The sequence below is a fragment of the Pseudorca crassidens genome, chromosome 9 (genome assembly GCF_039906515.1).
Source record: "Pseudorca crassidens isolate mPseCra1 chromosome 9, mPseCra1.hap1, whole genome shotgun sequence".
Lineage (NCBI taxonomy): Eukaryota > Metazoa > Chordata > Mammalia > Artiodactyla > Delphinidae > Pseudorca > Pseudorca crassidens.
In genome coordinates, this window is record NC_090304.1 from 66,666,186 (window position 1) to 66,682,107 (window position 15,922).

A 15,922-nucleotide genomic window follows, 5' to 3' on the forward strand; every position below is an offset into this window, starting at 1 on the left:
TAGAGATGCAAATAACATAATGTCTTTTACTCTGAAGGAAATATCTTTTCATCCTGCTGATGCAAGAAGTTTTTCCAATTATGCATACCTTAGGATCTAAATGTGACCATGATTGTGTATACTGAAGCATTTTTACTCATTCTGTCCACTCTAAAATGGAATAAGTTCTGTGTTCACAGCCAACACAGAAACACAAAATGGAATAAATCTTAGAGAAAATTCTGGTGTGCATTTTTCTGATGGGGAAGTCACACAGCTAGTTTTCAGATGGTACTGGAACACAGGTGTAAAAAAGAAGACAGAGCAAACTGCTCATATTACACCTATGTAAATGTCAGACATACCTGTGAGTTATTATTCTTTATTTTGTGTAATGCACAAATTTCAAAAACGGGAGATGGTGATATATTGGAAAAAATAAACAAAATCCTTTAAGCAGAAGTTTCTATATAGGTGTAAATATTTACAGTATAGTCAATGTTTAGGTAAAATAGAAATCCGCAATGATCAACTATGAAAACTCAACATTTAGAATTCATAATGTACATATTATATTTTATTAATTTTTATGAAGAGAAATATGTATAGTTTTGACATCTTAAAATTGTATAAATATTTCACTGTTTTGATAAGCACAATTATGAGATTTGAGAATAATACCAAAAAACAAAGAAACCAAAGATAAAATCCAAATCCCAAACCCAGCATAGTAAATTTAGAGATTAGAATTCCATAATTCCCAATTATACATCCTGCTGAACTGAAAGTTACAATAGTGTTGACAAGCTTGTTACTACACCACGTTCAAAATTTTTCAAAGCAACATTTCTTAAATATTACTTGTTTAATATCTTCACAAGTAAGACTAGTGTGATCATTTGGTCTTTCATTAGGATGAAAACAATACTAACACACTCAAAATCCTGGAAAACTCTTGATTATTACTGCCAAAGGTGAGCAATTAGTTTACAATGAAAGGAATTTTAAGAATATTTATCCAACCTTTATTTGTTTAGCAAAACAATGAAGGTTTTTCTGCAAACGTACCATAACTTTACAACAATACAATTACATATAAAAGTAAGTGTATTTTTTCCAATTCTTTACAAATATTGAATCTGAGTTAGTGCTTCTTCCCCAGCACCGCGTAAACTCACACTTCCATTTAGCCCAACAAGAATAAAATGCCACACCTAGAATGCTGAGTGTCTCATATTGTGATGAGTGGGCTATGCATCCTCCAATTGTGAACCTGCCACCATTGAATGCTTATTGATGAAAGATGGAAAGTATCATTACACATCATTGCAGAATGTAATTTTCATATAGGCTATTTTCCTTCAATCCATCATAAAAATATTCTCTCTCACATACACATGCACATTCATAATTTAAATACAAATATCTATAAAATAGTGTAAGCTTTGATGAAAATATATGATACAAAGTATCTTTGTTAAGAGTAAGAAAAAGATAAATTTAATTTATTTCCATCTAGGAAAAAATAGCTATGATGCAGTGCTTTTTTCTTTTTTAGAATTATTTCTAGTTCTAAGATAAAGGCCTTGGTTTTAATCCAGTAGGAGGTCTCAAAAACACCTGCTTTTCTCTCCATCAAACCTTAAATAAGCAAGTAACTTACAACACCCTCCAGCAATTGCTAGCTCAACTGTCATAGATCAATACAGCTATCTCCAGCCACACTGGGCCTGACCAAAAATAGTCAAGAGGAATTCAGAGGGCAGTTGTACTGGACAGACAGGTGATTTTGTTTATGGAAATGTCAGAAGAACCAAGGGAGATAGCGGTGCCAGTTTGCTTGTGAGTACTTCTTTACTTGCCCTGAAAATACAAATACTAATTCTTTCAGTTACAATGGAGTGTGACTCAGAAAAGCCTGTGTTTTCACTCTCTTGGAGCAGTGTTTTATTTTGACTGTGCTATCAAAAAACCTATTAAGAAAGGTTTGCTCAGGAAGTGTATCCTTCTTCATCACCCTTTCCTCCTCTCTCCCACATTCTTGCCCTACTGCATCCCTGTAAGTTTAGCAGAGGTAAATATTATTCCTATTCCTATTTTTATGCACATGGTCTAATACTTTCCAGGGGTAAAGGCTACAAGTCTTCTGATTTCTAACCCAGGATCCTGTTCACTCCACACATTGGAGGTAGCTGAATAAATAAAATGATGAAACTGGCACACTCTCGGGAAGAACTGCCGCCAATCATTTCCACTTTTTAAAGTGCTTTCTATGTTTCCCAACTCTGAATTTAAATTAAATTTTCATGAAAAGAGAAGAACACATAGACAGTTTCCTGCTAACGCCATTTGGCAAGCAGATAATCGCCATCTTTAAATACGGATGTAATTGTACCTAGTGGGTACCCAGTTATGTGATTAAAGACGCCAAGCTGACTCAAGAGCTGGTATTTTCCTGACCTGGATAGTCCCTGGGAGTTTCTAGAATAAACTGTGTAGCACATCTAATCATGGAGAATGGAGTGCAACCCAGGTCACATTCCAACACATGTGTGGTAAGGTATTTTGCATTCCTTAAGGCTCAGCTGGAGAGGATACCCTGGAAGATTTAACTGCTTTCTCCCTAGCCAGTAGAGCAAGCAAGGCTCCCATTTTATGCCTTGTGGATATTTCTCACCAGTAAAATGAATTATATAGTCATCCTAAAATGATAACTAGGTTCAGATGAATCTGCTGATATAGCTGAACAGATACACTGTTATGCTACAGCACAGAGAATATCTTTCTCAGCGTCTGCGTTGTTAGGAAGATTTCATTCCCTGTGTGGAAGGATAATTGCTGAGAAATATGACCTTGCAATGACAGAACATCAATGTGCAGTGTATGTAGCGGCAGCAGTGCATGGCAGCCTCCGCTTCTTTATTGCCTCATATACTAGAGCATTTATGTGGTATTGGTTTTCACCTAAATATTGGGGTTGTCTCCAGGTCCACTAGTAGCTCTTCAAACTCTAATTCTTATAGAAGCCAAATATAATTCTGATCAAAAGTAAAGCTTCTGCTAAAATTCTAGTAGCAATGAAAATGTGAAAGGATTCCTAAAAACAAACACTACATTCTTGACATTTCCCCAAACCAGAGTAATAGCTAGTTTTGCCCACATTTGAGCATCTACGTTATGGAAAAAAGCATAATCGTGTCCTGATCTGTTAAACAATTTCTCTTTCTCTGACTCCCTTGTTTTCCCTCCTAGTTTTGCTCCTATGAGGCACTTCCTGCCCTTACCGATTCTTAAATTTCAGTATTAAGATACCGCATGAACATTATTGGGGATTTTGCAACAGTGTAAAATACAATAAAAAAATCTATTTTCAGATTCTATAAGCAAGAATATCAAACTTTTGTATAGGAGAAAATAAAAATTCTGTGTATCTGCTTCAAAGGAATTACTGGTGTGCGTTCTAAAACAACTTTGCTTAACTCTGCTAATTTTAAGTGATTCACACAGCCTTTTTTCTCTTTTCCCTTAATGGACCTTTCTTTGCTAAGTATTGGAAGTCTGCTTCTTTTCTTTGCAGAACCTCATCTAGCTAGCTTTTGCAACTCTGTCCTTTGAGAATACTACAGAATGAAATAAAGAAGTTGGGGTAATGGAGGGGCGATTTAGACAGAAGGAAGTGGCGAGTTCTCATTGTTCTGTGGTAGCTGAAGTAAATGTCGATCTCATTATGCTTGATTTCATTTATTTCTTGTCTCAAGAGTTTACAAAAAGTTGACTTTCTTCTCCTGAACAAGAAGCATGTTATGGTCATGTGAATAGCGAACAACAGTCATTTGTTTTAATATCAACATTTCCCTGGGTGGTTAGAAAGCTGGTGAGGTTATGACTTCTATCTATCAATCAATTTAAAATTACAATATTAGCATTTCCTAGAAACTATACTATTACATATTTCTCCACTACAGACTTCTGGAGAATATAATCCCTTTATCACAATTGTCATATTTTAAAAGTGATTATCTAGAAATAGGTTCTAATATGCAAAACATATAAGACTAACAAATTATAATCAGAAGATATATAGGGAAAAAGACTTATTTTCTGTATCTGAATCTGGAATTAACACTCATACTTTATTTTCCACATAGCACTAAATAGAGTTTATAGGAGGTTCAAACTAACAGCTGTGACTTATAGATGTTTATGTTACAGGGAGGGGGAAAGTCGTTTTCAGTAGCAGAGATTAGAAAAGCTGGACTCCAGTTTCCACACTGTGACAAACTCAGTGGATGACTTGAAGCAAGCTTCCATCTCCATTTGGGTCTCAGATTCCTCAACTGCAAAATAAGAGTACTCCTAACTTCAGCATTTTATGTTTCTATAATATAACCAGATATGAAAGTATCCTGGACAGCACAAGAAAAAGAATCTGTTTATCATGAGTAGCACTTTAAAATGTGTCTCATGGTTTGTTTAGAAAAATCACTGTTCAGCTGAGTTTACCATCCTTAAGGAAAAAAGAAACAATTTTTTTTTTACTTAAAATTTTTTCTCCTTAATATAATGAACATTCTTTAGCACCAACATTATCTATTGATGACAACCATGGCCCGCTTACTTCTAGCAAGCCTCTTTAACAATGACTTATAATTTAAATCCATTACCTGCTGTGAATGCTCCAAGTAAACACTGATTTGGGGGGTTACAAGTAACATGGACATATGGATTAAGTCAATTCAGCCTATGCTTTGTCTACATTGCTTTTATTTATTTTTTATTTTTCTTTTGCGGTACGCGGGCCTCTCACTGTTGGGGCCCCTCCCGTTGTGGAGCACAGGCTCCGGACGCGCAGGCTCAGCGGCCATGGCTCACAGGCCCAGCCGCTCTGCGGCATGTGGGATCTTCCCGGACCGGGGCACGAACCCGTGTCCCCTGCATCGGCAGGCGGACTCTCAACCACTGCGCCACCAGGGAAGCCCCACTGGTTTTATTTTTTTGTTTTAAGTGCTTGCACTATCACAATCACCCTACTGGCATTTAAAGTCACTAAATAAAAAATACTATCAGTCATTTTACTTTTAACTTGAATTTTAAAAAACAAAAAAAAAGTAAAAAAAAAAAAAAAAAACCCAACAACTCCAGAAAACAAGCCCTAAATGTATGTCTGGGGTGTGTGTGTATGTGAATCTGAGTTTAGTATTATTATTGATATGTGAAAACCACAGCATTCCCTTACATAAAACAGGAGATCCAAAAGAGATTAAAAACTGCATGGAAGATTCCATTGGATTCTTTGTTTTGGGGCATATAAAGAGAATTTCCTTTCCTTTGTCCATATAGTTCATGTCTTAGTATAATCCTATAAAAAAAGGATAGTTTCATCCAAAACATCAGAGAAAAGAAAGGCATAGGATAAAAAAAAAAGAGCACCGATAATGATGATTATTTGTTCAGAGTTTCTTAAAAAGGAATCCTTGCTTTTGGAGATTGTGGGCCCCCCAAAATTATATGTAATACTTTGTAGGTGTGTCATAGTATTCATCTTAATCAGGTTCTCAAAAATATACATTACTAAAAAGACTGCTAACTACTGACCTAGTCCAAAAGAGAAGTCTTCATTCCAGAGTGAGGAGCAATTGCCACAGTTCCACCACTAGCCAGTGTCACTGACAGCCCCAGAACTGAGATCCTTAAGGCCACTCATGCTAGTGCACACTCAAATAAATTATGTTTCTTAAACTTGTGTCATCTTGTGAAGAAACTCTGCCTGCTTTATTTGTTGCAAATGTAAAGTCAGCTTATAGAGATTTCAAGGATACCTTTTCAATTTTAACATTTATTGCCATTAAAATTACTGTTTTAAGATTGCTCCAACAAGAATTAGCCCCAGAGAAAGAATCCCTCAAAACAAAACAAAGCTCTCTTGTACATGCATGACGAAGTCTTCGTTTCATTCCTACTTACAGAAGCAAAAATTACCTATGTTTAACACTCAACGTTGGAACATCCGCTAGAATTTAAAATAGGCAAAGAAGCTCATCTAGTATAGCAGACCTACTTGGAAAGATCATTCTTCTTGAAAAGTTTTCCACCAGTTTTACTAAAATGAGGTGTATTAATATAATCACATAAATAAATTATAATTAGTAAAGAGTGTTGCATATCAAGCCGGTACTAACTCAAGTTTCTTTTTACCAGTTTTTCCTGTTATGTGTTTTTATGAAAATTATTTTTATTTTAGAAAGTGTTGCCACGATGTACTGGTTATTAAATATGCCTTCAGAGCTAAATCTGCAGGAACATTGCACATTTCCCATATCTTTTTCTGACTCACTTTCCTTCCGGAGAAGGAAAAGAAAGAGTTCCAAGGAGAGGAAGAAAGAGCTCTAAGTAATATGTTCATGGGCATTTAATGCTAGATGGTTTAACATGCTTGATTGCTACTGGTGAATCAGAGCTAAAAGATGACAGTAGCATCTATCACGTTATGTTATACCATGCAAAATTTTAACAAAGGCACGACAAGCTACACTGCTGATTCCAGCAATGTGCTATATTTGGTTGCAATTGATAGATGTCTGCAAAAGAAAATCACTAAATTGTAAAAATGCCTTAATTTTTAAGGTAGTGAATTATATTCTCTGAGCCGAGAATATAATGGCCGGGGAGCATAAACTGATAGGATCACACAGTACAGTCCTAACAGTGACTTTAAACTCAGTAATTCTTTATCAGGACCCAGAATACCAGACAGTGCAACAATAATATTCTTGATTCTGCACTTAAATTTCAATAAGCAAATAAAGCATTCCCTCCTGTATAAAGAGTAAAATATAGGTTTCCTATTCAGGGTTGTGACTACACTTTCAATGTCTCCAGCATAAACCAATGTGTGACAAAAGAGAGAGAAATTATAGCTCAGCGACCTTGGCAGACATAACACCCTTTGGTCTTCAAAGTGCAAACTAAACAAAGCCCCTTAAGAGGCTATGATAAACTGCATTGGGAAAAAAAGTAAATAAAAATAATAGAGGCCAAAATGCTGAAAAAGTTATTAGTCTATATGTCCCTTTATAATTTATAGTAACGATATTTTCCTCATTAAAATGCAATAGTAATAGATTAAATAAATTGGGGATAGAAAGGACTGATTAAATCATTGTGTCTAACACGTGCCAAGGGAGGGCAGATTTCCCTAGACTAAGGAACAAAGAAGAAAGAAAAATATAAAAATAGGTATTATATCAACATCTGCAAAAGGTTCATTGAACATGAGTAGAGGTATTAGCATCAGTAGTAAGCAAGATTAGATACTGACACAAAGTACCCGTATCAATGGCGTCCTGTGCTGTATTTTCAGACTTCTAGTATATTTACCTGGAGCTTTTCTAAATCAAAGCTTCTCTGTTTATACTCACGTAGAAAATATAATCTGAGTTTCAATGAATTTTTAATTTTGTTCAATCTTGCACTTGTTCAACCAAAAACAATTTAAAGAGGACCAAAGCTATCAGCCTCTCAGTGAGCAACACCTTACTAGGGAGTTCTTGAATCTGCCATAAAAATCAACAGTGTGCATCTAATAGTTTTCTTTTAATTTGAGCAGTGAAAAGTGAATAATCACATCAAATATTCTTCAGGGCCTCTTTGGTTTCCAGATTAAACATGGAATGTGACCTGTCATCTTGCCACATTCTCTGCATTTCCATTTTAAATAATCATAAATAAGAAAACCTTGCTACTCTTTGGCATGACACAGTTGTTTGATCCAGCTGCATTTCAAAGTCTTAGAAATTGCACTCATTCCTTCTTTAGAGTCCTTGTTCATCTCAAAGGTTTTCAGCTGAAAGATTCTTTATTGTATTCAAATCTTGTCCCATATGAATTGTTTTGATTACTCAGTTTATGAAGAGTCTTAGAAATTGAATTAGGTCCACAGCAAAAAACACCAACTGTTTTCCTGGAAAGACAAAGGGAGAAAATGGAAAATCATGTGGGAAATTAGGCAGAACATGACAAGAAGTATCTTTTAGTAGCATGTTTAAGGTGTTAACAAAGTTAACAAAGTTAATTTCTTGCTGCTTTGCATACAAATAATTTTCCAATTATTTTTTTTGCATACAAATAATTTTCCAATTATTTTTTTTTGCATACAAATAATTTTCCAATTATTACCAAATATAAGTGACCACCGGGAAGATATGCTTTTCATGCCAGAGATCAAGATCATTCAAAGGATATAGCTATGAGCACATATTTGTTTATCAGACAGAGTGAGCAGTCTGCATGTCATTGATGAGGGCAGAAACGAAGTCAAGAGCTGCAACTGATAGCTGTCAACTGCTCCACATTTGACATATGAATAGATTTCTATCCACCCTGGACCATATCAGTTCTTCTCATGCTAAATGTTTTACAGACATTTTTTCCCCCTAAAGATCCCGTGGATTTTCATGGGAAGTGGTGAATAAGCGTAAAGAAAGGAAAGCTATTACCAATTTGAAAGGATAATTTAAATGACTAATTTATATCTACATTATAACAAAAAGCCTACTAATCTGGATACATTTTCTTTTTTATTTATGTGCCACAATAATTGTAACAAATACCAAGCAGGTTTTATTATTTGCTATATTTGCTAACTTAAAATTTTGGTAGATAAATTATACATATTGCTAACAAATAGAATAAATAAATCCCACAAAATGATTACTATTTCACATTGATTTCCTGCAAAGTTTGTTGATTTGCATTGAATTCTTCCTATGATATCAAAATGATTGACAATTCTTATCATATCTTGGACAAATCCAGTATGTATTCATTATCTGAGAATAATTGTTGCTGAAAAAAAGACAGTGAATCCATTTAAATGGGTACCAAAATTTATAATAAATACTGAAAAAAGTTTTATTAAAATTTTCACCTTGAAAACTGAAACAACTACAAAATAAACTTTTACTTGCAGCCATGATGGAGAAATAGGGGCTAGATTTACCCTCTTGAATTAAAAAAATAGGACAAAACAGATAACATATGAAACAATTATTTTCAGATACTGGACAACAGGCAGCACTGAACTGTCATCCCTGAGAAAAAAAGAAAAAACAAGGTGAGCCCGACAGCTATCTCTTCTTGTGACCTGAAGGCAATTTAGAAGCTGTAGCACAGAAGAGGGAAATTCATGCAGAGACTGGTGGTCTTACTGAGTTAAAGAGAAAAAGAATGGAGTTCATGAAGGCCAAAGCAGCTAGGACTTGATATCAAAAGAAAGAAGCTCTGGAGATCTGCAGAGGAGTATCCTCAAGTCTTTGGATCAGTACTAATCTCCTCATATGTGAGAGGAAACCATGTGAAACTGGGTAGAGAACTACCAAGGAGCAGTAGGTCAAACAACTCTGAGTTTACGCAAGGCTGTCAACAATTCATATTCCCACAGCCCAAATGGAAAGCTCTAAATATAATACATTGGCAATGGATAGTGTACTAAAGTTATTACCTTGTTTGCAAAGGGTAGGGAGGATGTTGGTAAAATTAGCCCAGATTGGAGGCTGCTCTGGACTCATACTAACAAAGCTTAATAAAAGCAAGCCTTGAAAAGATCAAACTGACGGACTTCCCTGGTAGTGCAGTGGTTAAGAATCCACCTGCCAATGCAGGGGACATGGGTTTGAGCCTTGGTCTGGGAAGATCCCACATGCTGCAGAGCAACTAAGCCTGTGCACCACAACTACTGAGCCTGCACTCTAGAGTCCGCAAGCCACAACTACTGAGCCCGCATGCCACAACTACTGAAGCCTGTGTGCCTAGAGCCCGTGCTCCACAACAAGAGAAGCCACTGCAACAAGAAGCCTGCACACCGCAACGAAGAGTAGCCCCCACTCACCACAACTAGAGAAAGCCCGCATGCAGCAACGAAGACACAATGCAGCCAAAATAAATAATAAAATAAATTAAAAAAGAAGAAAGATCAAACTGAACCCAAGTAACAGAACTGTATGCCAAAAACAATTCCAACAATATTGAAAAGAATAAATAAAAATTTAGAGTTTGATGTCTAAACTTCAAAGTGTATAGCATTTAATAAAAAATTATCAGGAATGTGTATAGCAAGAAATTATGAACTATAACTAGAAGTGTTATGGGTTAAATTTTGTCCCCTTCCCCAAATTCATAGGTTGAAACTCTAACTCTCAGTATCCCAGAATGTGGCTGTATTTGGATATAGGGCCTTTAAAGATGTAATTAAGATAGAGCGATGTTGTTAGGGTGGACCCTATTGCAATCTGACTAGAGTCTTTTTAAGAGGAGGAAATTAAAGAGACACTAGAGACGCACATGCACAGATAAAAGACTGACCATGTGAAGAGGCAGCAAGAGGGTAGTCATCTGAAAGCCAAGGAGAGGTCTCAGAAGAAATCACCCTGCTAGCATCTTAATCTTAGACTTCTAGCCTTCAGAATAGTGAGAATATAAACTTCTATTGTTTAATCCATCAAGCCTGTGGGATTTTATTATGGAAGTCCTAGCAAACTAATACAAGAAGAAAGATAAGTCAATAGAAACGGGACGAGAATGACAGAAATGATGGAATTATTAGATAAGGTCACTGAAACAGTGATGAGAAACATGTTTCATATGTTCAAAGAAAAACATCGACATGATGAGAAAGGAAAAAGATTTTTTAAAGGCCTAAGTGGAAATGCTAGAGATTAAATGAAATATTTAAAATGATAAATATACTGATGGGTTAACAGAAGAATAGGCACTGAAGAAGAAAAGATAAGTAAACTTGAAGATATAGCAGTAGAATATATCCAAATGGAAGTACACAGAGAACAAAAATTGGGCGGAAAAGTGAAAAGAGCCTCAAGGTCCTGTGGGACAATACCAACCAGTCTTTCATATATGTAATTATAGTCTCAAAATAAAAGAAGACAGAGGGAAAGAGAAAAAAAATTTGAAGAAATAATTACCAAAATTTTTACAAATTTGATGAAAACAAACAGATCCAACGATCTAATGAACTCCAAGGAGAATATGCACACACACACACACACCCACACACACATAACAACATAACGCAAGTTATAATAAAACTCTGGAAACCAGTTACAAAGAGAATAACACAAAAGCAGCTGACAGAAGGTGGGGGCAGAGACACACGACAAATAATAAATAGATGAAGGATAGACTTCTTGTCACAAACTATTTATGTCTGAAGGCAATGAAGTGAAATCTTCAAAGTGCTGAAAGACAAAAAAAAAAAAAAAAAGCAACTATTCTATATCGAGCAAATTCTATACCAAACAAAAATAACTTTCAAAATTGAAGATAGAATGTAATCTTTTCTAACAAAAGGTGAGAGAATTCATTACCAGCAAACTAGCACTATAAGGCATATAAAGGGAATTCGTAGGAAAGGAGAATGAAATCAGATAGAAATGTGAATCTTCCCAAAGCTATGAAGGACACCAAAATGGTGAATCTGTGAATAAATACACTGTATATTTTGTCTAATTTTTAATCTCTTTAAAATATAATTGATATTTAAAACAAAAGTAATAACAATACATTATGGAGTTTATAGTATATGTAGAAGAAAGATGAACAAGAACAACAGTCAAAGAGATGCAGGGTGAATGGAAGTACATGAGGTAGTATAACATTATTTGAAGTACACTGTGATAAGCTAATGGTGTACACTGTAAACCTAGAGCAATGCTTCTCCAATTTCAGCTTCATCAGCATCACCTAAGGCACTTCACAGACCACAGATATCAAGGCCGTATTCCTAGATCCCCTGATTCAGCAGATCTTGGATATGGCTCCAAGAATTTGGTTTTCCAACAAGTTGCCAGGTGATGCTAGTCCAAGGATTGCAACTTGGGGAACAATTCCTTAAAGAAAGAACTAAAGTCAAACAGAGAGGTATGGCTAATATGTCACTTTAGGAGAAAAAGATGGAATCATAAAATAACACTAATTGAAAAGAAAGCAAAGAAAGAAAGAAAAAAGGAAAGAACAAATGAGATAAGTAGAAAGCAACAGTAAACTGTTGGACTGTAACTCAATCCATAGGAGCCAAGATAACTCAATGAGGAAAAGATACTCTCTCCAATTCATGATGTTGGGAAAACTGGATATTCCCATGCAAAAGAATGGAACTGCACCCTATCTCACTCTACTCCCAAAAATTAACTCTAAAGGAATTAAAGACTTGAATATAAGACCTTAAACCACCAAATCTTAGAAGAAAACACAGAGGAAAAAACTCTTTGACAGTGGTCTTGGCAATAATTTCATGAAACTGACACCAAAACTACAAGCAACAAAAGCAAAAATAAATAAGTGGGACTACATCAAATTAAGAAGCTTTTACATAGCAAAAGAAATGATCAACAAAATGAAAAGGCAAACTAGGGAATGGGAGAACATTTTTGCAAACTACATATCTGATAAGGGGTTAATATGTAAAATATATAAGAAATTCATATAACTCTCTAGCAAAAAAATAATAATAATAATCCAATAAGAGGAAACTCTTTCAGCTTTTCAGCATTGAGTAAGACATTAGCTGTGGGCTTATTATATAGGGCCTTTATTATGTTGAGGTATGTTCCCTCTATACCCACTTTTTGGAGAGTTTTCATCATAAATGGATGCTGAATTTTGTCAAAAGCTTTTTCTGAATCTATTGAGATGATCATATAATTTTTATTCTTCAATCTGTTAATGTAGTGTATCACTACATGATAAAAAAATAAATAAAGATACTGAACCATCCTTGCAATGCCTTGGATAAATACCACTTGATGATGGTGTATGTTCCTTTTAATGTATTGTTGAATTTGGTTTGTGGTGCTGGGAAAACTGTACAGTTACATGTAAAAAGAATGAAATTATAGGCTTTTCTCCCACCACATACAAAAAGAATCTCAAATTAGATTAAAGACCTAAATATAAGACCGGAAACCATAAAAAAGGAAAAATAGGCAGAACGTTCTTTGACGTAAATCATAGCAATATGCTTTAGGATCTATATCCTAAGGCAAAGGAAACAAAAGTAAAAATAAACAGGACCTAATTAAAGTGAAAAGCTTTTGCACAGCAAAGGATACCATCCACAAAACGAAAAGACAACCTATTGAATGGGAGAAAATAATTGCAAATGATATGACTGATAAGGGGTTAATATTCAAAATATATAAACAGCTCATAAAACTCAATATCAAAACAAAAACAAACAACACATTTAAAAAATAGGCAGAACAACTGAATAGACATTTTTACAATGTCTATTCAATTCATTTTTACATTTTAAATGTTGGCGAGGTTGTGGAGAAAAGGAAACCCTTGTACACTACTGATGGGAATGTAAATTGGTATAACCAGTATGGGAAATAGTATGGAGGTATCTCAAAAAATTAAACTATCATATGATACAACAATCCCTCTACTGTGTATATATCCATAGGAAATGAAATCACTCTCTTGAAGTGTTACCTGCACCCCTATGTTTATTGCAGCATTATCTAGAATAGTCAAGACATGGAAACAACCTTGGTGTCCATAGATGGATGAATGGACAAAGAAAGTACGATGTGATGTGATACTCACACACTGAAATATTATTCAGCCATAAAAAAGAAGAAAATCCTGTTATTTGCAACAACGTGAATGAACCTTGAGGGCACCATGATTAGCACAATAAATCAGACAAAGAAAGACAAATGCTGTATGATCTCACACATTTGTGGAATCTAAAAATCCCAAACTCACAGAAACACAGAGCAGATTGGAGGGTGCCAGAGGCAGATGGGGAAGGTAGGGGATGACTGAAGACTGACAAAGGGTTACAACCTTATAGTTACAAGAGGAATAAGTTCTAGGATGTAATGGACAGCATGGTGACTATAGTTAACAATACTTATTGTATATTTGAAAGTTGGGAAGACAGTAGATCTTAAAAGTTCTCATCACACAAACACAAAATTTGTAATTATTTGAGGTGATAGATATGTTAGCTAACTTTATTATGGTAGTCATTTTGCAACATATACATATCAAATTGTTATACTGTATACAATATGATATGTCATTTTTCAACAAAGCTGGAAAAACGAAGAATATTTTTAATCTATGTAATGATAAAATGTAATTTATTTTGTAATGAATGCAGTATAATAGTAAGATGTAAACAGTTTAATCACTAAAACTAAACCCTAGAACTAAAAAACTTCAAAATACATGTATCAAAAACTGATAGAACTGTAAAGACAGACAAATCTAGAATTATAGTTAATGACTTCAACACTCTTCTTTTGGAAATTGACAGAACAAGTAGACAGAAAATCAGTAAGTGTACTGAAGACTTAAATACCACTATCAACCAACTGGAACTGATTGATATTTATAGGGTATTCTACCCCAAACCAATGGAATACAAATTCGTTTTTAGTGCCCATGGAATATTCACCAAGACAGACCATATTCTGGGCAGTAAAACAGGTCTCAATAAATTTTAAAGGATTGAAATAACAAGGAGTATGTTTTCTTAAAACCCATCTGAACCAGAAATCAAGAACAAATACCCCTATATTTGGAAATTAAACAACATACTTCTACATAACGAAAAAAGAATTCACATGGTAATTGTAAAATTATTTTGACCTATATAAAAATGAAAATAAAACATATCAAAATTTGTGGTATGTAGCTAAAGTGGTGTTTAGAGGAAAATTTATAGTATTAAACACTTTTATTATGAAAGAACAAAGATCTAAAATCAGTGACCTATGGTTCCACCTTAAGTAACTAGTAAAAGAAGAGCTAATTAAACCCAAAGTGAGCAGAAGAAAGAAAATAATAAAAAAAGTATGAAAATAAATTCTTACACAATAAAATTTAGGTTACTATCAAAACCAGAGCTAGACACAATGGATTACTTAAAATGAATAAAACTGAACTACTGAATTTATACCACCAAAAATAAAAAAAGCCATAGTGCAGTTTTCATTAAGATGAAAAGGGAATGAGACATTTTGGCTGTCTGTATACAGTCTCTGTCAACACTGCATTATGACAATAAGATACCATTATTTTCTTTTTTGGCTTTCATAGGGCAAATATAGAGTTAGATTTTCAAATTTTGCAAATTTCCTAAAGGCTTATCTTAAATTCTTCATAATAATATCATTAGTTTTAAAGCACCGTATATGATCATTTTTTTTTTACATTTTCTTATTCCATTATTATTAACTAGTTTAACTCTAGGAGATCTTCGTTTGTATAATTTGAGGAGTTCCCCAACGTCACTTTCACTAACAGTGAAATCCTACAACTTTTAATTAACATTTGTAACTAATTTGCACTAATTTTCATTAAGTTGCTGCAATCCAACAATCATCTAGAGATTTATCTACAAAAACTCTGTAGAGATGGGTAGAGATAGACTTAGATGCTAGCAGAGATTGTTGTTTGGGGGAAGGTGTTGGGAACTAGTTCCAGAAATGTTCAACATATTGGTGAATATTTTCCTGTTATACCGATACTCGTTTTTCCATTCATTTTTAAAGTGTGTGATCTCATATAATGAAAGCTTATTCACGCCTTAGGGATTATTCACTCCTTGTATTACAGATACAGAGGGTCGAGTGACTTGACCCAGGGACACAGGAGAAAATGTAAGAGACCAAACCTAGGTATCCTTAATCTGTTTTGTTTTTAAAACACCATGTGGCAGTAAAATATAGATATATCTCAGACATCAATCCCAGAAGAGTTTTCCCTACTCCAAAGGCCATGTAAAGTTCTTTCTTTCTCCCTTTCCATGATGCATACATTCAACTAAGTTAAGGTATGATATGTATTTTTACTATAAATAACAGGAAACTGGACCTCAGGTATAATAAATAATTTTTAAAAAGACATACAAGGAAGA

At 34.5% G+C, this 15,922-nt stretch overlaps 1 protein-coding gene across 8 annotated transcripts in view; it reads right to left on the minus strand.

Annotated features, from left to right (window-relative positions):
- Positions 1-5,797: 5,797 nt before the first annotated feature.
- NOX4 (NADPH oxidase 4) overlaps positions 5,798-15,922 on the minus strand; it is a 154,411-nt gene continuing 144,286 nt past the window's right edge. For all 8 annotated transcript variants that reach the window (XM_067750666.1, XM_067750664.1, XM_067750663.1 and 5 more), the window contains one exon: positions 5,798-7,939. In XM_067750666.1, the coding sequence (XP_067606767.1) occupies positions 7,819-7,939 (121 nt within the window). In that variant the 3' untranslated portion in view covers positions 5,798-7,818. The remainder of the gene's footprint in view (positions 7,940-15,922) is intronic.